The sequence below is a fragment of the Procambarus clarkii genome, chromosome 36 (assembly GCF_040958095.1).
Source record: "Procambarus clarkii isolate CNS0578487 chromosome 36, FALCON_Pclarkii_2.0, whole genome shotgun sequence".
Lineage (NCBI taxonomy): Eukaryota > Metazoa > Arthropoda > Malacostraca > Decapoda > Cambaridae > Procambarus > Procambarus clarkii.
Genome location: NC_091185.1, coordinates 3570286 through 3597785, shown reverse-complemented (window position 1 = coordinate 3597785; position 27500 = coordinate 3570286). Strand labels below are relative to the sequence as shown.

The following is a 27500-nucleotide window of genomic DNA, read 5'->3' as shown; positions in this document are numbered from 1 at the left end:
AAAAAAAAAAAAGAGTTTGATAAAAGATAAAATGCTGTTTTAAATGATTAAAATCTGAATTTCAGCACGGTGTATAACCCAAGATGTATATACCGCTTCAAGATTTTTATATCTTGAGTTTACTTAAGTCCAGGATTTAGTCCTGGACTTAAATATTATTGTTTGTTAGTCAGTAAAGCTATCGTGGTGGACTTGATAACCTTCCAGAGGTTATCAACACGAAACCAAGCAGGATATCGAAATCAAGAAATATGCTCTCTTCTCATGTGTATTTTTTAGTATATACATGTGTATTTACCTCTTATCTCTACTAATCATTAAAATGGACTTGAAAGTTGTTCTTTATTAAGTTAGAAACGATTGGCTTGCGAGCGTTATTAATCAACCCGAGGGAGATCTTACGACTTATCTATTATGATAGATCCCTTACGACCGACCTCTTACGACTTATTTATTATAGCAGGATCCCCTACGACTGAGCTCTTACAACCGTTCTATTGGAGAGTTTATTGTGTGTTCAGACTGTGAGGATTAAGTTCAAGGTTACATCCGATTATTGCTGATTATTGAAGTTACGTTCCCTTTTCACATACAGTTAATCTCACTCTACACACCTGCCAGCGTTCCAGCTCACTCTACACACCTGCCAGCGTTGTAGCTTTCTCTTCCCCCTCACATATGACTTGCACATATACGCCTATGACAAGAATTAAGGTCTGCCTGGAAAGGTGGCCTGGAAACTGGAATTGTGAGCTGGACGTTGTTTGGTGAATAGGCTCTGGTTTCTATCATAGTATGTTTTAGTAATCCGGATTTGTTCAAGAACATATTAAAGCAATTACGAGAAGAAAATTGTGAGCCAATTTCGAAGGTCTATGAGGACATGGAGTTAGGATATGAGATCAGGAAGCAGGGAAATGAGGAGACGGAGCTGGGAGTATGAGAACGAACGGCTGAGATATGAGGACAAGAAGCTGAGATATGAGGACAAGAAGCTGAGATATGAGGACAAGAAGCTGAGATATGAGGACAAGAAGCTGAGATATGAGGACAAGAAGCTGAGATATGAGGACAAGACGCTGAGATATGAGGACAAGAAGCTGAGATATGAGGACAAGAAGCTGAGATATGAGGACAAGAAGCTGAGATATGAGGACAAGAAGCTGAGATATGAGGACAAGAAGCTGAGATATGAGGACAAGACGCTGAGATACGAGAACAATAGGCTGGGATATGAAGACAAAGCGCTCGGAGTTTGTTATCGAGCTGAGATGTGGAGACAAGGAGCTGAGAGATGAGGACAATGAGCGGGAACATGCTTATCCAAGTTGTATGGCCAAAAAGCAATATTTTGTGTGATGTAAATTATTATAATTGGAAATTAGAATTTTTTAGCACAGGCCTAGGTTAGGTTTTTAAGTTTATTTGTAAATATTTTTATTTTCAGTACTTTGCTGAAGCTTTTATAGAGTTCCGATTCGAACAGGGAACATAAGCACTGTTCGAAAAACGTTCAAATGTCGAAGTTTTGAGTTAATTGCTTTCATTTGGCGTCTGATTTAACGAGTATTTATATCAACATCCTATATTCAATCTATTCATGAATTCTATTTAGACGTCTCAATAGTGTCAGCTGGCAGCCATCCACGACCCAATTCCTCAAACAACTCTCCTGTAAGTCTAATCCTATCTATGCAACACAGACAAGGATATATGCACGCTGGTTAGCATTGTGATAGAACTACAATCACCTGTAGTTGAGTGCTCAATAACTCACTACACTATATGATGTCTGATCCCCTAACCCTGTCCATGGAGGACAGAGGAAAATGTATATATGCTGGTTAGCATTGTAAATGTCTGGCCACGTCTGTGGTTAAAAAAACAAATCCCTATTATGGTGAAATTGAACGAATTTGTGCCTATTATTGTGAGTTGTGATCTATTACGACAGTTCCAGATGGTCGGGTATTTGAGAGTAGCTTTAGAACTTTGTGATCACCCTTAAGTAATGGTAATACTTAAGGGTGACTTAAGTAATAACCTTTCGTCATTACTTAAGTTGCAATGTGAAAGGAAAGGGAGGACCATATACAGCTAAGGAAAAGTGGATCCTTCGGGCGAGGGGTTTGACCCCAGGGGTCAGCAGACTGACTTTCCCCTGGAAATCGTCCCTAGGGGTCAGCAATCTGGCTTTCCCTGGAGGCCATCGTAAGTGAAAGTCCGATGGAAGCTGTGTTGTTGTGTAAAATCCCATCAGCTTATCCTTGAGTATAATCCCATCATCCTATCCTTGAGTATAATCCCATCATCCTATCCTTGAGTGTAATCCCATCAGCTTATGAACAAATCCACAAGGGCCGTGACGAGGATTCGAACCTGCGTTTAAGAGCATCCCAGACACTGCCTTAATCGGTCAGCATTAATGGGATCAATTAATCCTAGTTACCTAGCAGTAAAATAGGTACTTGGGTGTTAGTCAGCTGTCACGGGCTGCTTCCTGGGGGTGGAGGCCTGGTCGAGGACCGGGCCGCGGGGACACTAAAAGCCCCGAAATCATCTCAAGATAACCTCAAGAATCCCATCAGCTTATCCTTGAGAATTAACCAATCATGTTATCATTGATTCAACCAATGATGATGATTCAACCAATCATCTTATCATTGATTCAACCAATGATGATGATTCAACCAATCATCTTATCATTGATTCAACCAATGATGATGATTCAACCAATCATCTTATCATTGATTCAACCAATGATGATGATTCAACCAATCATGTTATCATTGATTCAACCAATGATGATGATTCAACCAATCATGTTATCATTGATTCAACCAATGATGATGATTCAACCAATCATCTTATCATTGAAAAGTTATTAAACAAAATGTATAGATATAATTACCGAAATATCTGCAAATTAAGAATGCTAACATATACACCATCTGGGATCGTCAGGAAGTCGAACCCTCGCCAGGAGAGTGCGAGAATTTTATCCACTGTGCCAGTATCCATAAAGGAAGGAGAGGGCTGCTACTCTCCCTCTTCATAATCCTTCCTGGTACAAGATGGAGATAGTAGAATGCCATCTTAATAGCTTCCATTATGTAGGCTGAAGACCACAGTAGCGTGGTCAGAAATAGGAAGGGAAGAAAGCAGGGAGAAGGGGAAGAAAGTAGGGAGAAGGGAAAGAAAGTAGGGAGAAGGGGAAGGAAGTATGGAAGAAAGTAAAGAGAAGGGGAAGGAAGTAGGGAGAAGGGGAAGAAAGTAGGGAGAAGGGGAAGGAAGTAGGGAGAAGGGGAAGAAAGTAGGGAGAAGGGGAAGGAAGTAGGGAGAAGGGGAAGAAAGTAGGGAGAAGGGGAAGAAAGTAGGGAGAAGGGGAAGGAAGTAGGGAGAAGGGGAAGGAAGTAGGGAGAAGGGTAAGAAAGTAGGGAGAAGGGGAAGAAAGTAGGGAGAAGGGGAAGGAAGTAGGGAGAAGGGGAAGAAAGTAGGGAGAAGGGGAAGAAAGTAGGGAGAAGGGGAAGAAAGTAGGGAGAAGGGGAAGGAAGTAGGGAGAAGGGGAAGAAAGTAGGGAGAAGGGGAAGAAAGTAGGGAGAAGGGGAAGAAAGTAGGGAGAAGGGGAAGAAAGTAGGGAGAAGGGGAAGAAAGTAGGGAGAAGGGGAAGGAAGTAGGGAGAAGGGGAAGAAAGTAGGGAGAAGGGGAAGAAAGTAGGGAGAAGGGGAAGGAAGTAGGGAGAAGGGGAAGAAAGTAGGGAGAAGGGGAAGAAAGTAGGGAGAAGGGGAAGGAAGTAGGGAGAAGGGGAAGAAAGTAGGGAGAAGGGGAAGAAAGTAGGGAGAAGGGGAAGGAAGTATGGAAGAAAGTTGGGGGAGAGAGAGAGATGTAGAAAGGATGAATGATGGGGAGAATGAGATTGAATTATTCATCTGGCCTGTCAGAGCAGCCCGTCCGTTCTCACGAGTGTTCCCAACGTCAAGACATTGCCGTACTAAAGTGCCCTAATCTAACCTACCAGAGGACCCACGAACAGAAAACGGGACATTATGCCAATTTATAGTACGAGAGTTTTTGGGCCTTAGGTGAAAATATACGTCAAAATACAACGTGTTTCCTGCCAACACACAACGTAACTGTCCCTATTTTCTGCTTATTACAACTTGTAATCAAGTTGTTACATCTTGTCATAACGTTTTTATGACGTTTAAGAACGTTGTTACAACTTGTTAGGAGGTGTTAGAAAGTTGTCCAAACGTTGTAGCTACGTCGTAGTTTAGTCGTGTGTTTGGCGGAGAGTATTAGGAGGACGGGTTGCCAAGCTGGGGGGGGGGGAAAGACCCACACACACACACACACACACACACACACACACACACACACACACACACCACAAGGACCCTATCAGTCGACTTGAGAATGGTCCAGGACGGACCGAAACGTCGTGTCGTCCCTTCACTTTCTAGTGTGTGGTCTGGTTAACATATTTCAGCCACGTTATTGTGACTCCTCGTCTGCACCAAGAAGGTTCACTAACCACTTGGGGGGACACACGTTCACCCAGACATCACCAAGAAGGTTCACTAACCACTTGGGGGACACACGTTCACCCAGACATCACCAAGGAGGTTCACTAACCACTTGGGGGACACACGTTCACCCAGACATCACCAAGAAGGTTCACTAACCACTTGGGGGACACACGTTCACCCAGACATCACCAAGGAGGTTCACTAACCACTTGGGGGACACACGTTCACCCAGACATCACCAAGGAGCTTCACTAACCACTTTGGGGGACACACGTTCACCCAGACATCACCAAGGAGCTTCACTAACCACTTTGGGGACACACGTTCACCCAGACATCACCAAGAAGGTTCACTAACCACTTGGGGGACACACGTTCACCCAGACATCACCAAGGAGATTCACTAACCACTTGGGGGACACACGTTCACCCAGACATCACCAAGGAGATTCACTAACCACTTGGGGGACACACGTTCACCCAGACATCACCAAGGAGCTTCACTAACCACTTGGGGGACACACGTTCACCCAGACATCACCAAGGAGCTTCACTAACCACTTGGGGGACACACGTTCACCCAGACATCACCAAGGAGATTCACTAACCACTTGGGGGACACACGTTCACCCAGACATCACCAAGGAGCTTCACTAACCACTTGGGGGACACACGTTCACCCAGACATCACCAAGGAGGTTCACTAACCACTTGGGGGGGATAAGGTTACCCACTCCCCTTCAACAGGATAACCACATCACGTCTCTGAGCATCTACGTGGAATATACAATGTGTATATTGGAATTTACTTTCCCCAAGCGTCTCTGGAGATCTTATGAGATGTATTTTAATGACATGAGTTCTTAACCAACATGTGTGAAGCCAATGAGAAGTGTACAGTTAACCTAGGCTAGTTAATTGTTTCAAATTCCTTCCCAATTGAAGAAGAATCTAAGACATATGAAGACTAATCATGATAGAATAATTGCGCCAACCTTTTTTTTTTATCACATTCAGTAACACAAGTCTACAATAACTGGTTCAGATATATATATATATATATATATATATATATATATATATATATATATATATATATATATATATATATATATATATATATATATATATATATATATATATATATATATATATATATATATATATTGATGGCTGCCAGAAAACAGATGAGCCACAGGTATGATTTCTATATCAGCTATACTGATGCTGGAGACAAAGATGAACCATAAGAATACTAGAGATATAGATGAGCCACAGAGATGTTAGGACCATAGCTATCCATTGAGACACAGGCAAACCATTGCGTTACCATTTTCGCTTTAACTAACGAACCCATTTGTACCCAGGACTCATTACGTCGCATATCGCGTGCTGCTAACTACCAATTCCAGTGAACCCAGAGTGATTACGTCACAGAACCGCGCAATAACCATCAATCCCGGTTAACCCCCTCCCCCCCCCCACACTCGTTACGAAACTAACCACACGCTAAGCAACCACTGAGACACCAGCAAAATAAACAACCCAATTGGCATTCACACAAAACCCCAGCGTCTGTTTGCAGGCGATGAGTCACAATAACGTGGCTGAAGTATGTTGACCAGACCACACACTAAAAGTTGAAGGGACGACGACGTTTCGGTCCGTCCTGGACCATTCTCAAGTCGATTGTGGTCCCAGACCCAGCATCTGTTAGTTACATGGTCCTCCCAGCAAGCCCTCGGCGGTTGCTTTGAGGTTAATGAGATGGATAGAATTATGAAAGGGCGGGGATAGGTAGAGAGAGGGCGGAGGGAGGGGGGGGGTAGAGACGTAGGAAGGTTAGGAAGGAGAGAGAGGGAAGTAAGGAGGAGAGTAGGGAGGACGGTAGAGGAAGGAAGGTGGGAGGTAGAAACATTAGGAGAAAGGAAGAGAGGGAGAGGACGAGATTGAATTGGTAACATTGGAGAGGTTGGTCTGTGAGACAGTTTAATGTGAGGGATAGTAGGGTAATATTAAATTAATAAAGAGAGAGAGAGAGAGAGAGAGAGAGAGAGAGAGAGAGAGAGAGAGAGAGAGAGAGAGAGAGAGAGAGAGAGAGAGAGAGAGAGAGAGAGAGAGAGAGAGAGAGAGAGAGAGAGAGAGAGAGAGAGAGAGAGAGAGAGAGAGAGAGAGAGAGAGAGAGAGAGAGAGAGAGAGAGAGAGAGAGAGAGAGAGAAAGAGAGAGAGAAAGAGAGAGAGAAAGAGAGAGAAAGAGAGAGAGAGAGAGAGAGAGAGAGAGAGAGAGAGAGAGAGAGAGAGAGAGAGAGAGAGAGAGAGAGAGAGAGAGAGAGAGAGAGAGAGAGAGAAGAGAGAGAGAAAGAGAGAGAGAGAAAGAGAAAGAGAGAGAAAGAGAGAGAGAGAGACTGTGAAAGAACCAAAACTATACTAATTGATAATTTATACGTAAATACCCAGATTTCAGTCGTTCCATTATTGTCTTCGTAAAGAATGAAGTGTAAAAATTACACTAAAACTGAAATGCAAGGTAAATATAGATGACAGCACACTTAGTCTATCTCATATCCATTGGCCAGAAGTATCCACAAACCCCAGCCAGCAGCCTCCGCTTCCCTTCCCCGCACCACGTCAGTCACACAATGAACCCAACCACCTCAAAAGCATATTTCAAGACGGTTTGAGAAATGTATATAATAAAGGGCAAAATATATATATTTAAATAGTATTGAATATTTTGTTCCTTCCAAGTCACTTTCTCCCTCTCTTTATGTCCCTCTCACTATCTCCCTCTCACTATCTCCCTCTCGCCAAATTTTACCAGGACATTGCCTGTCCATCTCTTTAGTGTGCTTCTCTGGCATCACTACATATCAAGCAACACTCTGACCCTTTTCTCAATATTGGTACTCATTTCTCTCACTCCTACACCTTACTCTCACCCCTACACCTTTCTCTCAACCCCTACACCTTTCTCTCACCCCCTAGACCTTTCTCTCAACCCCTACACCTTTCTCTCACCCCCTAGACCTTTCTCTCAACCCCTACACCTTTCTCTCAACCCCTACACCTTTCTCTCAACCCATACACCTTTCTCTCAACCCCTACACCTTTCTCTCAACCCCTACACCTTTCTCTCAACCCCTACACCTTTCTCTCAACCCCTACACCTTTCTCTCAACCCCTGCACCTTTCTCTCAACCCCTACACCTTTCTCTCAACCCCTACACCTTTCTCTCAACCCCTACACCTTTCTCTCAACCCCTACACCTTTCTCTCAACCCCTACACCTTTCTCTCAACCCCTACACCTTTCTATCAACCCCTACACCTTTCTCTCAACCCCTACACCTTTCTCTCAACCCCTACACCTTTCTCTCTCAACCCCTACACCTTTCTCTCACCCCTACACCTTTCTCTCTCAACCCCTACACCTTTCTCTCAACCCCTACACCTTTCTCTCAACCCCTACACCTTTCTCTCACCCCTACACCTTTCTCTCAACCCCTACACCTTTCTCTCAACCCCTACACCTTTCTCTCACCCCCTACTCCTTTCTCTCACCCCTACACCTTTCTCTCACCCCCTACACCTTTCTCTCACCCCCTACACCTTTCTCTCACCCCTACACCTTTCTCTCTCACCTCCTACACCTTTCTCTCACCCCCTACACCTTTCTCTCACCCCTACACCTTTCTCTCAACCCCTACACCTTTCTCTCAACCCCTACACCTTTCTCTCAACCACTACACCTTTCTCTCAACCCCTACACCTTTCTCTCAACCCCTACACCTTTCTCTCACCCCCTACTCCTTTCTCTCACCCCTACACCTTTCTCTCACCCCCTACACCTTTCTCTCACCCCCTACACCTTTCTCTCACCCCTACACCTTTCTCTCACCCCTACATAACACTACTGCGTGTGTCATCATTCACTCCCCTGTATCAGTGTTCTTATTTTTAATTGTTTCAGATTACTGGTGCTGGTGTTGTGGACGACGGCGTTGGTAAGAGTTGACGCAGAGGCTGACGCAGAGGCTGACGCAGAGGCTGACGCAGATGCATTTCACATTGGCTTCCCTCCCCAGGGACGCGTGAGGTAAGAAATGCTAGAAACCAAAATGAGGTGAACTAGAAGCCTGCCTTAGGTGAGTTAGAAACCTGTCTTAGCTGAACTAGAAACCTGTCTTAGGTGAACTAGAAACCTGTCTTAGGTGAACTAGAACCCTGTCTTAGCTGAACTAGAAGCCTGTCTTAGGTGAACTAGAAACCTGTCTTAGGTGAACTAGAAACCTGTCTTAGGTGAACTAGAAACCTGTCTTAGGTGAGTTAGAAACCTGTCTTAGGTGAACTAGAAACCTGTCTTAGGTGAACTAGAAACCTGTCTTAGGTGAACTAGAAACCTGTCTTAGTTGAACTAGAAACCTGTCTTAGGTGAGTTAGAAACCTGTCTTAGGTGAACTAGAAACCTGTCTTAGCTGAACTAGAAACCTGTTTTAGCTGAACTAGAAACCTGTGTTAGCTGAACTAGAAACCTGTCTTAGGTGAACTAGAAACCTGTCTTAGGTGAACTAGAAACCTGTCTTAGGTGAACTAGAAACCTGTCTTAGGTGAACTAGAAACCTGTCTTAGGTGAACTAGAACCCTGTCTTAGCTGAACTAGAAACCTGTCTTAGGTGAACTAGAAACCTGTCTTAGGTGAACTAGAAACCTGTCTTAGGTGAGTTAGAAACCTGTCTTAGCTGAACTGGAAACCTGTCTTAGGTGAACTAGAAACCTGTCTTAGGTGAACTAGAAACCTGTCTTAGGTGAACTAGAAACCTGTCTTAGGTGAACTAGAAACCTGTCTTAGGTGAACTAGAAACCTGTCTTAGCTGAACTGGAAACTAGTAAACTATTTGAGAAACGCGATTAAATAACATTTATAACTAGGGCAGTACCTTAGGGTATTGGGCTGTCTGGATATAAGTCTATGAACCGATACCGTAATATTTTAGGTATACGGTATACTCTCTTCTTCCAGTGGTCTACGTTCTTGACTGACAGCCGAGGTACGCAAGCTGGAGAGAAGCGTTTGGGCAATGTTTTATTTCATCCAAATGCTTCTGTTCACCTCGCAATAAAATAGTTACCAGGGTGCTAGTCTTACGAAGTCATAGTCCAGTAGTCTTACGAAGTCTCATTATGGCAGCAACCATCTGTTGACTTCATAAGACTATAGGACTAAGACTTCGTAAGGATGCCGGAATAAGACTACATAAGACTACTGGACTAAGACTTCCTGTCCTCGATAGCGAGAGCTATTATCGCTCTCAGGTACATAGCACTGAGAAAGGGGTCAGGATAAAGATTTGGGCTGGGACGGGTGGGGAAGGAATGGTGCCCAACCACTTTGGGACGGCCGGGGATTGAACGCCGACCTGCATGAAGCGAGACCGTCGCTCTACCGTCCAGCCCAAGTGGTTGAACGGGAAAGGAATGGGGCTCAACCACTCTGGGACAGTGGGAGAGTAACCAGAGGGTTAATTGGTGGTTGCTTTGTGTGTGTGTGTGTTTCAAGAACATCTTTCACTCGTTGTCTCCAGGAAGCATATGTCCCTAGCCTGCCCTCTCCTACAGGTTTCCCGGTGGGGGTCGAAGCCTGTCCGGAGGCCCACGACGTCGCGACAACAGCCACTGCGCTCTGCTCATTCCGGGTCCTGGAAAGTCGTCGGCCAGAGACCACGCGATTGGTGTCTTCAACGGCCTCCAGTAAGTGTGTGTGTGTGTGTGTGTATGTGTGTGTGTGTGTGTGTGTGTGTGTGTGTGTGTGTGTGTCTATATATGTGTGCGAGAATGCTTTGCATGGAAAATATTATTACGTTTTATCATAATACACAAGTTCGCGATTTTCCAAAATGCGTTTCGTAGCTCCAGAATGTTTCTGTTCTTCATGTCTGTGTTCTGCCTCCATCTTTGTGTTCTTTCTCCACTTTTTTTGCTTGTTCTTCCCTAAGCTTTCATCCAGTAATTCTAACCTGCACATTTATCCTTGCTTCCCCTGAACACTAAGACTCCATAAGGGTGTCTCCAAGCAGGTGATATAGCCCCATCTACCATTTCCTGAGCTCGTCTCCCCTTCACCACCTAATTCCCCCTTTTCACCTTTTCAGGTTCCCCCAGGCAGGTGACGGCTTCACCTGCATCACCTTCCAGTCCGTGGATGCCGCCTTCACGGCAGCGAGGGACCGGCTGGGACTCCCAAGACCTGGTCCCAAGCCTGATAAGAAGGACATCAGTAACTTGGGAGCTGTGCTGGTGGAGACCACAAGGAACTTGGCTAAACAGTGAGCTCTTGTTGTGTTTGTGGCGGATGTGTAGGTGGAACGGTGGTTGGTTGAGTGCGTGTGTGTGTGTGTGTGTGTGTGTGTGTGTGTGTGTGTGTGTGTGTGTGTGTGTGTGGGTGTAGAGGTGTTGTTTATGAGTGCAGGTACGCTGAACAAAAGCACAGTGCACAAAAGCCTCTGATCCGCCGCGAGAATCGAACCTGAGACCTTATATATGTGTATTACGGTATGATTGTGTGTATTTTTCGGTCTAAGAGAGTTTGGTTCGTGTGTATGGGTATTGTGTAGGTGTATGTGTTACATGTGTGGGGAGAGGGTGTACCGGAGCAACATTTAGTATAGGATGTTAAAAAGAGTGCAGTCCTCGCTACACTGCTTAACAAGAGAAGTATTGAATACTATTTCAGAGTAGACTTTACGAACTTAAAATACATATCATCAACTAAGTAAACTTTATTCACCCACATGATATGCTTAACAAACTTAACCCTTACGAAACCTATGTATCTTTCCTTAATCATAGCGGCTTAGCCTCTATATAGTTAAGACTTTAGGAGCATCAAAACTTCGCCAACCAATGTTATTATTGTCGCAGATTGTAAGCCTTCGCAGTCATAATCGATTTAATAAAAACGCAGATTAAGCCGCCACGATCGAGGAAAGATATACAGGTTTCGTTAGTGTTCGCTGACTCCTGGTACTGATCTGCATATCTCCCCCCAAGGTATAACCTGCCGAAGGACGTCCTGATCAATGGTATGCCTCTTGTTGATACCTCCAAGACCATCATTGGCGCCATCTGTCCGGACTTCTTCAAACCAAAGAAATGTGAACTGAAAAGGTAAAGAGAGAGAGAGAGAGAGAGAGAGAGAGAGAGAGAGAGAGAGAGAGAGAGAGAGAGAGAGAGAGAGAGAGAGAGAGAGAGAGAGAGAGAGAGAGAGAGAGAGAGAGAGAGAGAGAGAGAGAGAGAAAGAAAGAGAAAAGACCAATATAACACCTCCTATCACCCATGCCTTTTATACCCTCAGATACAGGGACTACGATGGCAGCTGCAACAACCTAGAAAACCCGACCTGGGGATCCAAGAACACCGCCTTCAAGCGCCGTCTTCCACCTGACTATGCTGACGGTAAAATTAATAATAATATAAACTTCACACGTATAGACTGAGTTCCAGGTGTGTGACATCACTCTGTTTTGCCTTCGGGGGATTGAACTGACTGTTGCTACCTTCTGCAGGCATCGACGCCCCTCGTGTGGGTCGTGGAGGATACCCACTGCCGTCTCCCCGGGTCGTCTCCGCCCACATCCACCGCGACGAAGGGCTCCACGACCATGCCGTCACTATCATGACTATTGCTTGGGGCCAGGCTATTGATCATGACCTCACGCTCACGGCGGAGACCAAAGGTGAGTCTCAGGAGGCCACGGAGGCTCAGTTCATTAGCGTGAGTGGCTCTCATACTCATCCTGTGGGTCTCATACTCATCCTGTGGGTCTCATACTCATCCTGTGGGTGGTAGTGGGGTCTCATACTCATCCTGTGGGTGGTAGTGGGTCTCATACTCATCCTGTGGGTCTCATACTCATCCTGTGGGTCTCATACTCATCCTGTGGGGTGGTAGTGGGGTCTCATACTCATCCTGTGGGTGGTAGTGGGTCTCATACTCATCCTGTGGGTGGTAGTGGGTCTCATACTCATCCTGTGGGTCTCATACTCATCCTGTGGGGTGGTAGTGGGTCTCATACTCATCCTGTGGGTGGTAGTGGGTCTCATACTCATCCTGTGGGTGGTAGTGGGTCTCATACTCATCCTGTGGGTCTCATACTCATCCTGTGGGGTGGTAGTGGGTCTCATACTCGTCCTGTGGGTGGTAGTGGGTCTCATACTCATCCTGTGGGTCTCATACTCATCCTGTGGGGTGGTAGTGGGTCTCATACTCATCCTGTGGGGTGGTAGTGGGTCTCATACTCATCCTGTGGGTGGTAGTGGGTCTCATACTCATCCTGTGGGTCTCATACTCATCCTGTGGGGTGGTAGTGGGTCTCATACTCATCCTGTGGGTGGTAGTGGGTCTCATACTCATCCTGTGGGTGGTAGTGGGTCTCATACTCATCCTGTGGGTGGTAGTGGGTCTCATACTCATCCTGTGGGTCTCATACTCATCCTGTGGGGTGGTAGTGGGTCTCATACTCATCCTGTGGGTGGTAGTGGGTCTCATACTCATCCTGTGGGTGGTAGTGGGTCTCATACTCATCCTGTGGGTGGTAGTGGGTCTCATACTCATCCTGTGGGTCTCATACTCATCCTGTGGGGTGGTAGTGGATCTCATACTCATCCTGGGGAGTGGTAGTGGATCTCATACTCATCCTGTGGGTGGTAGTGGGTCTCATACTCATCCTGTGGATGGTAGTGGATCTCATACTCATCCTGTGGGGTGGTAGTGGATCTCATACTCATCCTGGGGAGTGGTAGTGGGTCTCATACTCATCCTGTGGGGTGGTAGTGGGTCTCATACTCATCCTGTGGGTGGTAGTGGGTCTCATACTCATCCTGGGGAGTGGTAGTGGATCTCATACTCATCCTGTGGATGGTAGTGGGTCTCATACTCATCCTGTGGGTGGTAGTGGGTCTCATACTCATCCTGTGGGTGGTAGTGGGTCTCATACTCATCCTGTGGGTGGTAGTGGGTCTTATACCCATCCTGTAACGGGGGGGGGGGGTAGTAGATCATATATCACCCTGAGAGGAGTACTATATCCTATACTCATCTTATGAGTGGTAATTAAAAGGTTATATTGATATACAATGGGCACAGTAACTAATCCCCAAAATTCCTTTACTTAAGAATTCACGAACTAATTACAGTTTTGTTAGTTGAGATCTAAAATGTAGTCAAATAGGCTACTCAATGGTTGTAAATAAAAAGAGAAATGCAATATATATATTATATATATATATATATATAACTGAGTATTTTGTTGGGGATATAAATAATTTGGATTATAAATTGAATTAATCTCGGGTTTAGGGGCAACTCTCCATCAAGGGGAAAGTTGCAAATATCGCCTAACATGTTGTTCCAAAAGTTCTAATTGAAATCTTGTTCACAGTATTTCTCATTCATTCTTCTTTCCATTCACCTGCGCTGTAGGAGTCTCGAACCGTGAACCCCACGCGTGTGAGGCCGAAGCTTTATCGACTAGGGCTATGAGTAGTCTTAATAAGAAAAGTTTTTAAGTAACCAATCTTTATTTCCAAGGAAGTGTGGATGACAATTTTCTTCTTGTTGTGTCACAGAAGCGAATAAGCAAGACCCGAAGTGCTGCGGTCCTCAGCCAACCCATCCGGAATGCTTCCCCATCCAGGTCCCTGATAAGGATCCCTTCTACTCCCTCTTCAGGCAGAATTGTATCTCCATGGTTCGCTCTCTCTACGGCGTCAGGCACGGCTGCAAACTCGGTCAGTATCGTCGCTTCCTCAGCTACCAAACCTTACCGTCTTTCTGTTGGCTCTTAGTACGGTATAGATTGATTGATGTAGATTAAGCCACCCAAAAGGTGGCACGGGCATGAATAGCCCGTAAGTGATGGCCCTTTGGAGCCATTACCAGTATCCTTAGCTGATACTGGAGATCTGTGGAGGTGCGACTGCACCCTGCGTGACGGGAGATGTCTCCCGTTAGTACGATATAAAGATTGATAAAGATTAAGCCACCCAAAAGGTGGCACGGGCATGAATAGCCCGTAAAGTACGATATACGAGGTAGTTCCTATTTATATCCACCCAAACTCATTCGTATATTCACGACCTAAGATCACACTCACTCCAAACAAGTGAATGTGATCTACCACTAACGGGCTATTCATGCCCGTGCCACCTAATGGAATGGCTTAATCTTCATCAATCAATCAACCAATCGTGAATATATATGTCTAACCTACGCTTGAAACACTCCAGCGATCCCAGGTCAATTATCTTACCCGGTAATTTGTTTCATAAAAAAATGCTTTTACATAAGCAATATTTACCCAGGTCTTTCCTGAATCGGTTACAGATTCTTTTGTAATTCCTTTATACTAGCATGCAAATAATATTTTCTGCTCCCATTCGCCTCAATAGGACCCCGAAGCGCCACCAACGAACTGGCCGGCCTATATCGACTGCGAACTGGGTGTACGGCACAGGTTACCAAGCACGCTGAGGAACTACGTCTGCAGAGAGGTGGACTGATGAAGGTGAGAGAGAGAGAGAGAGAGAGAGAGAGAGAGAGAGAGAGAGAGAGAGAGAGATATATATATAGATATATATATAGATATAGATATATATATATATAGAGAGAGAGAGAGAGAGAGAGAGAGATAGAGATATATATATATATATATATATATATATATAGAGAGAGAGAGAGAGAGAGAGAGAGAGAGAGAGAGAGAGAGAGAGAGAGAGAGAGAGAGAGAGAGAGAGAGAGAGAGAGAGAGAGAGAGAGAGAGAGAGAGAGAGAGAGAGAGAGAGAGAGTGTGTGAGAGAGAGTCTTACGACCCGACTCCTCAAGCAGTAGTGCTGAACATCAGTAACACAGTTCCCCCTCCCACCATTCATCCTACTGTTCGCTAAAACCATACTCTCCCGTCCTGCTACACAGTCGCTGCCGGTGTTCAGGGAGTACGGCATGAAGGACTTGCTGCCCCTGAAGCTCAATGATCCCAGCGACGGCTGCATCAGGCCCAACAAGGATGTCTATTGCTTCGACGCCGGCGACGGCAGGGTCAATGAACAGCTGGTAACACCACGTGTTCTTTGTTTACAAACATGTACTTACAACTACTACTATTTAATATACTACGTCACTCCTACTATTGTTGTTATTACTACAACTACTTAAACTATTACTTAGCTGCTATTGCTATTTCAACTACTACTAGGCTTCTACTATTAATTTAACGGCTGTTCTTACTATAGTAATTAATACGATTATTAATTGAGAATTAGTAGGTATACCTACTAGGTATGAGATGAGTCGGATTAGTAGGTATATCTGTATTAGGTATACCTGTATTAGGGCAACCTTGCTCTCGCACAAGACAGCACATATATGACGTATTGCTTATAGTCACTATTCCATATCTTAACATACTAAGAAAGTTAGGTTAGGTTGTGGTTTTCTATTCAGCTTTTCAAGGTAAACTCAAATATTCACAATAAATTAGTATGTCACATATGCACTTATTCATAAGCAAGATATTGACTATAAGCAAGTGCGAGAACGGGTTGATTAGGTATAACTGTAGTAATTGCGGTAGTTGTAATAAAATATAGAGTTAACAAATATAACAAAAATAAATTCAATATCAATATAACAAATAATGCTAAAAATACCAATAAAATAAGGTTATATTAACATTAATATATACACATTATAATACTTAGAAAATAATATTTTATTCACTTTTATCATTTATTCTGGTAAATCTTTATGTACAGGTGCATAGAGATAAATGAGTGTGTGATCATGTATTACACTTCAGCCTCTCTAAGTCATCAGTAATACTGGACCAATCAGTTGTACTGAATTTAGTTATATATCATCATTTATACAACAATTGCTACGTAGATATCAGTTACACTGAGCCTATAGCACAGAGTTATGTAATCTCCACGAATGCAGTGTAAAATCTAAGCTATTTTACTCCTAATAATCTAGAAAATGCAATTTATAGTCTTCATTTATGAGTGGCTATAAATTCTTGTGTTTCCCCTGGAAGTGATAGATTTTATATCCGTTTTCTTTGCAATGTGTGATGTCTTTTCTGTATTCCGAAAGAAAGTTCCCTACTTTTTTAAACCTATTAATCCTACTTGAATTGGCGCGTCGTCTCATATTCCCCTCTCATTCCAGGTGTTGGCTGTGGTACACACCTTGATGATGCGTGAACACAACAGGATCGCTGCTGAACTGTACAAATATAACCCTCACTGGGAAGACGTGAAGCTGTATGAGGTTAGTTTTTCTCTATGTCTCTCTCTTTCTTAACTGCTTTCTCGTGCAATAAAGTATTGCAATAATGTGCAAAGTAAATGCATTATGCACGAGTACGTTCAACGTAACGTGACCTCCCTTGACCCCTTACCAGTACCGCCATCCTCCCTCCAACACACACACTCCAATTTCATCACAGATGATGAATGCTGGCTTCCAGCACCATCAATACATTGAAATATGATTTACCATTTACAGACGATGAGTCACAATAACGTGGCTGAAGAGATAATGACCAAATCACACACACCAGAAGATAAAGAGGCGACGAGGTTTCGGTCCGTCCTGGACCATTCTCAAGTCGATTGTAACCCCTGGCTACATCATAGCCACAATCGACTTGAGAATGGTCCAGGATGAACCGAAACGTCGTCGTCCCTTCATTTTTCTAGCCTTTGAGATGTCTTTTATTGTCTCCATAAACGTACTTGAACCCTGGCCTTCTGCAGGAGGCGCGCCACATCATCGCGGCCATCACTCAACACATCACCTACAACGAGTTCCTGCCTATGGTGCTTGGGAAGGAAGTCATGAACAAATACGGGATCATCTTGCAGAAGAAGGTGAGTGCTGCAGATTTCTCCATCTTCTGGTATTGCCTTTTTTGCAGGGATATTCCTGCGCGGGCCCTAAGCCTCTGGCTGGCCCACTGCGCGGGCCCTAAGCCTCTGGCTGGCCCACTAAGTGTTGCTTGTTTCTGTTTTACTTGGGCGGAGTGTGAGTATTTATGACTCGTGTGGTCGCTTCAGTATAAGATTTTGCCATATGTGTTTAACAACTTCTTCGGCTCTGTTGAATCTTAAGTTGAAACTGGTATTGCTGCTGTCAATACCAACTGTTGCAATACGCTGAAAGAGATGGTGACAGGTCTATTAGCAGTCAGGACCAGGATTCATCAATAACTTACTTTACCACTTACGAAACCAGTTCATCTTTCCTCAATAATGGTGGCTTTGTATTTAATACACAGTATGCGACTTTGGGAGCTCGGCGATGTCATTCTCGCAAGGTTATTATTGTTATAGACAACCTCCAAGGGTACCGAGCTTATAAACTATTTATTCAATGTAAACAATGTCGCCATTATTGAGGAAAGATGGAGAGAATTTGTAAGAGGACACGTAAGTGCTTTATGAATTCTGGTCAACACTGGGTTTTGGGTAGGAATTATAGCTTCTTAAACTCGTGTTGTTCCTATGCATTTATCCTTGAAATTGAAATTGAAATAAGTTTATTGAGGTAAAATACACACAAAGGGATGAGGTAGCTCAAGCTATTCTCACCCCGTTCAGTACATCGTGTTAATATATACATATACACACATCACAAACAATAAACATATTACCAAACATTCTGAGAGATAAACATATACATTTCCTCATTTGTCCTTAGATCATGGTTTCCTTGAGGTGCTTCCGGGGCTTAGCGTCCCCGCGGCCCGGTCGTCGACCAGCCCTCCTAAGTGATGAATTTATTTATTTATTTATACATATACAAGAAGGTACATTGGGGTTGTGAGGATACATAGCATAGTAATTACACTCTTGTAATGAACATAAGAACAAGGTAACTGCAGAAGGCCTATTGGCCCATACGAAGCAGCTCCTATCTATAACCACCCAATACCCATAAACCACCCATAAACATGTCCAACCCACGCTTGAAACAATCGAGGGACCCCACCTCCACCACGTTACGCGGTAATTGGTTCCATAAATCAACAACCCTGTTACCGAACCAGTATTTACCCAAGTCTTTCCTAAATGAATAAATTCCTTTCCTGAATAAATATATCGTTGTTCTACTCGTTATGTGGTTTGTTTTCCCTCATTACATGTTCTCTTCCTCAGTGTGTGTTCAGGGTCACTTCGACGGCTACGACCCGAAGGTCAATCCGTCCATGTCCTCGAACTTCGTCACCGCCGTCTTCAGGTTCGGCCACTCCCTCCTCCCCTCCACCATCGAACGCTGGAGCCCCGCTCACAAGTACATCGGTAAGACATCTCTTTTGAGTAATTGTTTCGTCAACTACACCTTCAGGTAATTATCATAAGGTGCCAAGCTTGAAAACAACAATGATATGAGAATAAAGGAGATTGTAGAACTCCAATTGACCAATACGAGGCGGCTGCTACTTATATATCCACCTAAACCCATTTGTTTAGAGGGTTCTCCAAATGGGTTTAAACCCATTTGGAGAACTCCTATTCCAATTAAGCCCTGATGCTAAGAAAATAGTTAGAGGGATAGAAGCCCTAAACCAGAAAATAATAAATACAGAATATGCGGTCATATTCAATGAAACATGTTTGAAAGAAAACCTGCTGCCAGTATACACCAATATATATATATATATATATATATATATATATATATATATATATATATATATATATATAACACAAATATTATGTATTCTCAGAACTCAACGTACCTTCTTGTAAACAAATAAATATATATATATATATATATATATATATATATATATATATATATATATATATATATATATATATATATATATATATATGTGTGTGTGTGTGTGTGTGTGTGTGTGTGTGTGTGTGTGTGTGTGTGTGTGTGTGTGTGTGTGTGTGTGTGTGTGTGTGTGTGTGTGTGTGTGTGTGTGTGTGTTTAACCTACGATTAAAACAATACAGCGATCTCACATCTATGAGTTGTACTGTATCTGCCTCTACGACACCAGTAGCTCTGGACCTACCCGTAATTTGAACCATAAATCAACAACCCCAATTTCCAAACCAGTATTTACCCAGGTCTTTCCTGAATCAGGACATTTGACGTAAATTGCCAAACACGTTGCTGTTTAAAAGCCATATTTCCATGACATACACCGCGGCAAAAGAACAAATCCGCAAGAGCCGTGACGAGGATTCGAACCTACGTCCGAGAGGATCCCGGCCGGAGGTTCGAACCCTCGACACGGCCCTTGTGGATTTGTTCATTTGATGCATCATGCTATTGTGATTTCTGTGTGTAACCGCGGCAAAAAAATCCTCATTGTAGATGTGGATTGTGAGCAACAGGCTCGTACGTGAATTGTTCTGTTGTGTCGTCTGTAAGTCCAGCAACCTTGTCGTTCTCCAGGTTCACAGCGTTTGAGTGAGATGCTGCGACAGCCGTACGACCTGTACAAGGGCGGCTGGTGCGACCAGTTCATCATGGGGCTCATCAACCAGGTGGCTCAAGCTATGGACGACTCCATCACTCAGGAGGTAAGGGTTACGTCCTTTGCTCCTACTAACAAACACTAGCTTTTTAAGTCACTTCATTGAGTTCCTTCTTGGTGAAACTTTCCTTTCTCTAGTGAGAACTCTATGCTCTGGCATTCTATGCCCTGGCACCCTATGCCCTGGCACTCTATGCCCTGGCACCCTATGCCCTGGCACACTATGCCCTGCCACATATAGTCTCTTAATTGTGTAGCTGAGAAGGGAAGGGAACTATCAGGGGGAAAACGCCAATAAGCCATTACGACTATATAGCACTTAGAAAGGATCAGGATAAGGATTAGGGATGGCATGGGGAAGGAAGGAATGGTGCCCAACCACTTGGACGGTCGGGGATTGAACGCCGACCTGCATGGGTGTAGCTGAGAGTCACTGCGCCTCTGTTTTAACCGAGGCTGCCAGGTAATTTTATCATCTGTGGAACATACCATGAAGATAGTAAAGAGTATTGCAGAACGCGTATCGGCATATACGAGGCAGCTCCTATTGGTCCATACGAGGCAGCTCCTATTGGTCCATACGAGGCAGCTCCTATTGGTCCATACGAGGCAGCTCCTATTGGTCCATACGAGGCAGCTCCTATTGGTCCATACGAGGCAGCTCCTATTGGTCCATACGAGGCAGCTCCTATTGGTCCATACGAGGCAGCTCCTATTGGTCCATACGAGGCAGCTCCTATTGGTCCATACGAGGCAGCTCCTATTGGTCCATACGAGGCAGCTCCTATTGGTCCATACGAGGCAGCTCCTATTGGTCCACACGAGGCAGCTCCTATTGGTCCATACGAGGCTGCTTTTATTGGCCCACATGAGGCACTTGACCCATTCGAGGCAGCTCCTATTTATACCCAGGGAACAATAAACACTTCCCTTGAGCAACAGCCCGTCCCTAGCTTCTTTAGGTAGCCATTTCCTATCCCTTAATGAACCCTATCTCCCTAAGCATCCACTGTCGTTCCATGATTCTTCACCCCATACTGCAGCAACGTGCCTCCATTCTCGTCTGGTTTTGCGATGCCGTTCTTTCCCTCACCTTTCCTTCTGGCACTGCCGCAAGCGTCTACTATATTTTCCCTTCAAACAACGTCCCTCCTGCAGGTTACCAACCACCTCTTCCAAGAACCGGACAAGCGGTGGGGCATGGACCTGGCGGCCATCAACATGCAGAGAGCCCGGGAACACGGCGTGCCCTCCTACAACGCCTTCAGGGAGTTGTGTGGGCTGAGGCGGGCGCATACCTTCGACGACCTCCTGGGGGTGATGCCCAACAAGACTGTCTACAGATACAGCGAGATTTACAAGTAGGTTTTTCCCATGTCTCTTTGTTTGTGATCCGAGGCGTGAATCCGGGTCTCAGTACGCAAGCAAAGTTTGCAGGTGTGTGAGACAAGTTTATGTTCATATACAATGAGAACTTCATATATATATATATATATATATATATATATATATATATATATATATATATATATATATATATATATATATATATATATATACACTCTCATTTTATAACTCTTCAGGACAAAACGAGTTTCAACTTTAAATATTAAAAACAGCAAAAATAATTCCTTTATTTATCGTTTCTGGAATCTGAGCCTCTAGAAATAAGACAAATTTCTGCTTAATGGTTCTACAGCTCCTCAATGTACACCGTGAGAGTTGTGTTATTATCTCTCTTATTGTTTCATCTAGTACTTCCTCTGTCCCGTCTACATCTCGTTTCGTATTTCCCTATTTATCAATTTTCCTTCGTATCTCTATTCTCAATCCTCCTCCTCCAGGCATCCTGATGACATCGACCTGTGGAGTGGCGGAGTGAGTGAGCGACCCATGCAAGGCTCCATGGTGGGTCCTACCTTCAGTTGTCTCATTGGACTCACCTTCAAGGAGCTGCGATACGGAGATCGCTTCTGGTACGAGAATCGGGGCTTCCCATCCGAGTTTACGATAGGTGAGTAACATATGAATATGGGTGAACACAGGGGAATGTAAGTGGAGTAAGTGTAAGTAGGTGTAGGTGGGCGTGGATAACCGTAGGTGGGCATTTACCAAGTGTAGACGAGGACAGGTGATCAAATCACCGGGATGAGCATAGGGCCGCGGAGTCCCCCCATCGTATCAAAGAAAACGTCCGGGAGCAAAAAATCTATTTATAGATAACTATAATTGGGGCATCCTAAACTAAACTAGTTGGGGCATCTCTGGTAGAGGCGGAGACAAATGGGCAAACAGTTTCTTTCACCCTGATGCCCCTGTTACCTAGCAGTAAATAGGTACCTGGGAGTTAGACCGCTGCTACGGGCTGCTTCCTGGGGGATGTGTAATAAAAAGTAGGCCTGGCTGAGGACCGGGCCGAGGGGATGTTAAGCCCCCAAATCATCTCAAGATAGATCCTACGGTGTCTAGATTTCTGTCTGTCTCTCTCCCTCTCTCCCATCCTCCCTCCCTATAGCACTCTCCCATACAGTCCCAACTCACCAGGAAAGTTGTGTGAGGATAACAGCAAAAGTCAGGCTGTTAAAACAAAAGTTAAGAAGGATAATATTATCAATACAATTATTTACGGGTTTTTCTAGGTCTCGACTCACAATCGGGATCCTAGGTTCGATTCCCAGGCCGGACAACCTAGAAATAAATAGGCATTCGGGAATTAAGGAACTATATATATATATATATATTGTGGACTTTCATCCTTGGGTCTAGAGAAGGCTAGTAGTTCAACCCAGGAGGTGACTTCGATACAAACCTGAAGTATATATATATTTATTTATTTATATACAGGCTTCCATTCCATGACAAACGAATTATTTTTATATCCAAGTTTATGTATATATGCGTTTAGTTACAATTTGATAAATTACTGCTGTTTAAATCTTTTTTTTTTTTGTATTTTCAATTTTGCACCTGTCCATCTAATGCATTTTTCACAGAACAACTCGAAGAGATCCGAAAGGTGAAGCTTTCTCGGATAATCTGCGATAACAGCGACGATATAAAATCCGTTCAAGTGTACGCTATGGTCCTACCTGACCACGATATGTGAGTAGCTTTGTTACCCCTATTTTATTGTTTTTTATACATTTTCTGTATATTTTATTTCTTCTAAGAAAACCCTGATTTTGTGGTATTCTATTCTAATTTATGGATCTAACAGAGATTCATTAATGGAAGTTCAAACAAAAATGGATTTGTTCGTGTTAATTTTGGTAGTTGTGATGTGCATTATTATGCCCCACATGCAAACTCTTGCATTTATCGATATTAAAAATCATCTGTCAATCTTAGGATCATTTGTGAAGTTCACATAGATCTCTTTGAAAGGCCTGAATATCACTGTCATCACAAATCTCAGTGTCATCAGCAAATTTGATGATGTGGGTTTGTAGTATTCTCATCTATGTCATTAATGCCTATGACAAAATAGGGTTGGCCCCAAAAGGGGACCTTGCATCACCCCATTCTCAAGTAAGATTCATTTTCATTTAGGATAACCCTTTGCTTTCTTTGTTTTAAACGTTCTAGTATTATCCATTCTAGTTTTGTCCTTTCTAGCATTCTACCATTTACTGTGCATGCTTGTATTATCCTTGCCCAGTATGCTAGCAATCCAGCTATAGTTACTCAAGTGGGTGACAGCATTTTAACATAGTGACTGTCATGTTTGCTGGGGCTGCCGTGCTCGGAACAGGACTAAACCCAACGGATCTGAAATGTTTTCCAGCAACCCGCGCGTGGCGTGCGACTCCGGTATCCTGCCTCGGATGGACTTGAGCAAGTGGCGGGACTTCCATACGTCGCATCCCCGCGTACGTCCAGTCTTCTAGTGTTGTCCCCCCTCCCTCACTTCCCCCCTCTACGTCGCCTCCCTCAACCAACACCCCTCCTCCTCTCCAACGCTCTGCCTCCTAAGTCCCCCTGAACGCCGTTGGACTATTTCTGCTGAAGGTGGTGTCATCCCGCTCTTCTCATCTTATTTCCGCTGCTGCTGGTGCTGTCCTGGAGTGGGTGCTGTGCTCGTCCCCTGCGAGGGATAGATCCTTCACATGGGTGCTCTCTAACCTCCTCCCCATTCCTACAAAATCCTGACGAGGTCCTTCAACATCCAGTTCCTGCTGCTGCTACTGCCTCTCAACCCTCTTCCTCCTGCAGTACTTCTCTGTGGAGAATGTTATACAGTACATATGTGTGTGTGTGTGTGTGTGTGTGTTGTGTGTGTGTGTGTGTGTGCGTGCGGGGACAGTGCCTATCCTTAAAACCGCCAAAAAGCATGGAAACTTCACTTCGCTTCTCTGTCATGATTTATGTATCCGGCTACATATGTCCTTTATTCTTGTGTTCACTCCAGTAGAGGGCCCTTGAAGATTACATTAATCTTTCAGGGCTTTGTGCTGATCAATGTTCTTCTCATTTAAGGGGCTGTAATTTTACTATTTATTTCCTCGTTTCTCTCATAAAACTTTCAAACTAGATCCTTCGTTTATTTTTCTTCCAACTTTTAGTAAAAAAATAAAACATGATCATGAGAATACTATTTAAATACAGAATGTTCTTAGCTGCTATTGAAGCCCAACTCGTTAATGTTGATGAAGTAACCAGTTCCAGTTGAAACATTCAACCCTGGTTGAATGTTTCCACAGCCTGGTACCAGAGTACCAGGCTGTGGTACCTGGTACACGTTCCTAGGTACTCATGGTACAGGTGCCCTGGTACCAAAATAATTGTCTCTCTCAAAAATGAGAGAGACATTCTCTCTCATTTTCTCTCAAAAAAATGAGCTTCTCTCTTCTCATTTCTTCTTCTTGCTTCTCTCAAAAATGTGTCAAAAACAGCTTCAGTATACTACCTCTGAATCACAGAATCATTTTCTATGTCGCAGAAAACACACACAACATAAAAGAATATATATATACACTGAGAGGTATACTTCTCCTCACGGTGAATACACATTGAGAGCATACTTTGGTCTTGAACTATGTTCAGAACTAGAGTAGTTCACCACCCTAAGTAAGGGTCAGTAAGTAGTTCACTTACTGACTACTTCCTGGGTGGTCAGTAATCTGTTGTAGAGGCCTTAATAACCCCCTCCAAAGTTTAATTGCCCTTTAGTCCAACACCAAACAAGCCTACATATAAACCTGAAAAAAACAGTTTTTTAATAAAACTCAGCTTTTTCAGCTGTGTATTATGTAACTCGCAATAATACAATTATCTGATGATAATGACATGACCAGCCAATGATAAAATATACATAGTGGAATAAAACAGTTTATATTGTCCACGTTAGATGTTCAATATATAAACCACATCAATTTTCTGCCATATTGTCCACGTTCAGTTTAAACCACTCACTCGAATAATTCTTTTTGTACAACGCTGTTCACATTTGTTCAAAGATGTTCGTATAGAAACATCAAAGCTGGCTGTTCGTTCAAGTTGTCATGGCAATACTTTCCATTTAATTCCTATGTTCGAACCCTGATTTGCGAACATGCTGAACAGAGCTAATTTGATATTGGGATCGAACACACGTATTTGGATTCTCCATTTAGATACGCCACCGACTGATCTATGATAGTTATCCAACCTGTCCTATTAAAAAGAACGTCGCTTTTGGCCGTTTGTCCGTATGGCCGAATATGGACGTAATTTGAAAATGAAAAAAAAATTAAAATAAATTAGGGATTTTTTTTTTCAACAACAGTAAGTTAAGGGTCCTCTGATAGGTTAGGTGGGCAGGAAATTCTCATAAAGTTTCAAAACGTTATGAAAAACGTTAATTTAAAGTTCCTCTTCTAAGCTGTCCGAGTAGGCCGGACGACTCAAAGAGAAAACGGAACAGTACGTCACTTTTGTGAGTCGATTTCATTTCAAATTACGTCCAAATTTGGCCATAGTGCGCATACGAGCCAAAAGTGACGTTATTTTTAAGAGGACGGGTTGGATAGTGAGTGAGTCTAGTGAGAACAGGAACGCTGGTTCCATGCCACTTTATGGCCTTAATATTTCCTCATAGATACACGAGGCTGTTGTGATATCATTATGCATGCAGAGCTGCATTACAGTCATCCTATTCTCTTGTAAATACGAACTTCGTCACCTGTCAGATGTGATATCCTGTAAAAACACATGGTACACCAGTTGATAATCCTGTTTAGATAAGCCCAATCGCTCCTGTATGGCTCCACAGTCCATTACCCCACCAGTTAAGTGCGTCTAATAGTTAACCAGTTATACGTCCTCGCGTCAATCAGGACAGTCAGTGATCATTATGCAGAGAAACATTAATATCACATCAACGTTGATGGCCCTGAAGCCCCTTGCACATTCAACATTGCAGAACTTGTGCAACAAAGCCACGTATGTACTGAGGGCTATAGCTGTCATCATTTCCATTTCGTCACTGTGGTTATTCTGCATATTGTGAGGGATATACTGTAGTCTGGGGAATGCTCTGAATATATATACTGTAGGACATACTTCGATACAGCAGTAAATATATATATATACCTTAGGATTATGCGAGAGAGATTCTCAAGGGGGAAGGTCTGCTACACCGTGATTCTCATTATATGTGTGCTTTTAAACTATTTCAAACCTTTATAATGTGATTTATATCATGAAATTGCTTCTACATGACACATATATAAACTGTGTGTTTCTCCACACAGTTCACTGAGCATCACTAAGTAGGCTGCTTCCTCTGTTAGTTCCATTAGCTGTAAGGATTTTTAAGAATGTAAAGCTCCTGACAATTGTCTTGTGTAATAATAAGAGATATATGAAGCTATGTCGAGGGGCGCTATACGAAGGTTTTCTTATACTGTCTCTTTCCTGGTGCGTTTCCTGCCAATGTAGTCAGGTGTTTCAATCTTTTTGTCTATAAATAATAGATATTTCATTCTTTTTATCTATAGAATCTTTTTTTTTTATTATAACGTGTCTCTTTATTCTGCAATATATAAACAATGCATATGTATATATATATATATATATATATATATATATATATATATATATATATATATATATATATATATATATATATATATATATATATATATATATATATATATATATATTTGTGTGTATGTGTGTATGTATATACGGATGTATGTATGTGTATGTGCGTGTGTGTGTGTGTTTTATTGAATACGACCTACAGGGTTAGGTCAATGACCCTAGCATGAATTATCTCTACATTTGTTAAGTTTTCACTCTAGAAGAACATTGAACAATGAACTCTCCAACGTTCATTTTATAACTGTATGGTCGCTAAATGACCCGAATCGTTGAAGGTCTCAACATCTTCCCATTGAGAGGTGATATATCTAGTTATAACAATAATTCTTATGCGAAA

At 43.2% G+C, this 27500-nt stretch overlaps 2 protein-coding genes across 2 annotated transcripts in view; both read left to right on the top strand.

Moving 5' to 3' along the window:
• Positions 1-24612, top strand: part of LOC138371590 (peroxidase-like) — a 116084-nt gene extending 91472 nt beyond the window's left edge. Inside the window, exons 2-18 of the mRNA XM_069336477.1 lie at positions 8498-8623; positions 10144-10275; positions 10677-10850; positions 11575-11691; positions 11879-11979; positions 12090-12260; positions 14152-14313; positions 14974-15089; positions 15497-15634; positions 16751-16852; positions 17341-17454; positions 18753-18885; positions 19999-20126; positions 21239-21441; positions 21925-22094; positions 23074-23182; positions 23865-24612. Coding sequence (XP_069192578.1) covers positions 8498-8623; positions 10144-10275; positions 10677-10850; positions 11575-11691; positions 11879-11979; positions 12090-12260; positions 14152-14313; positions 14974-15089; positions 15497-15634; positions 16751-16852; positions 17341-17454; positions 18753-18885; positions 19999-20126; positions 21239-21441; positions 21925-22094; positions 23074-23182; positions 23865-23967 — 2299 coding nt within the window. The 3' untranslated portion in view covers positions 23968-24612. The remainder of the gene's footprint in view (positions 1-8497; positions 8624-10143; positions 10276-10676; positions 10851-11574; positions 11692-11878; positions 11980-12089; positions 12261-14151; positions 14314-14973; positions 15090-15496; positions 15635-16750; positions 16853-17340; positions 17455-18752; positions 18886-19998; positions 20127-21238; positions 21442-21924; positions 22095-23073; positions 23183-23864) is intronic.
• Positions 24613-25779: 1167 nt separating this feature from the next.
• The window catches only part of LOC123749220 (uncharacterized), a 29221-nt gene continuing 27500 nt past the window's right edge, over positions 25780-27500 (top strand). The window contains exon 1 of the mRNA XM_069336432.1: positions 25780-25785. Coding sequence (XP_069192533.1) covers positions 25780-25785 — 6 coding nt within the window. The remainder of the gene's footprint in view (positions 25786-27500) is intronic.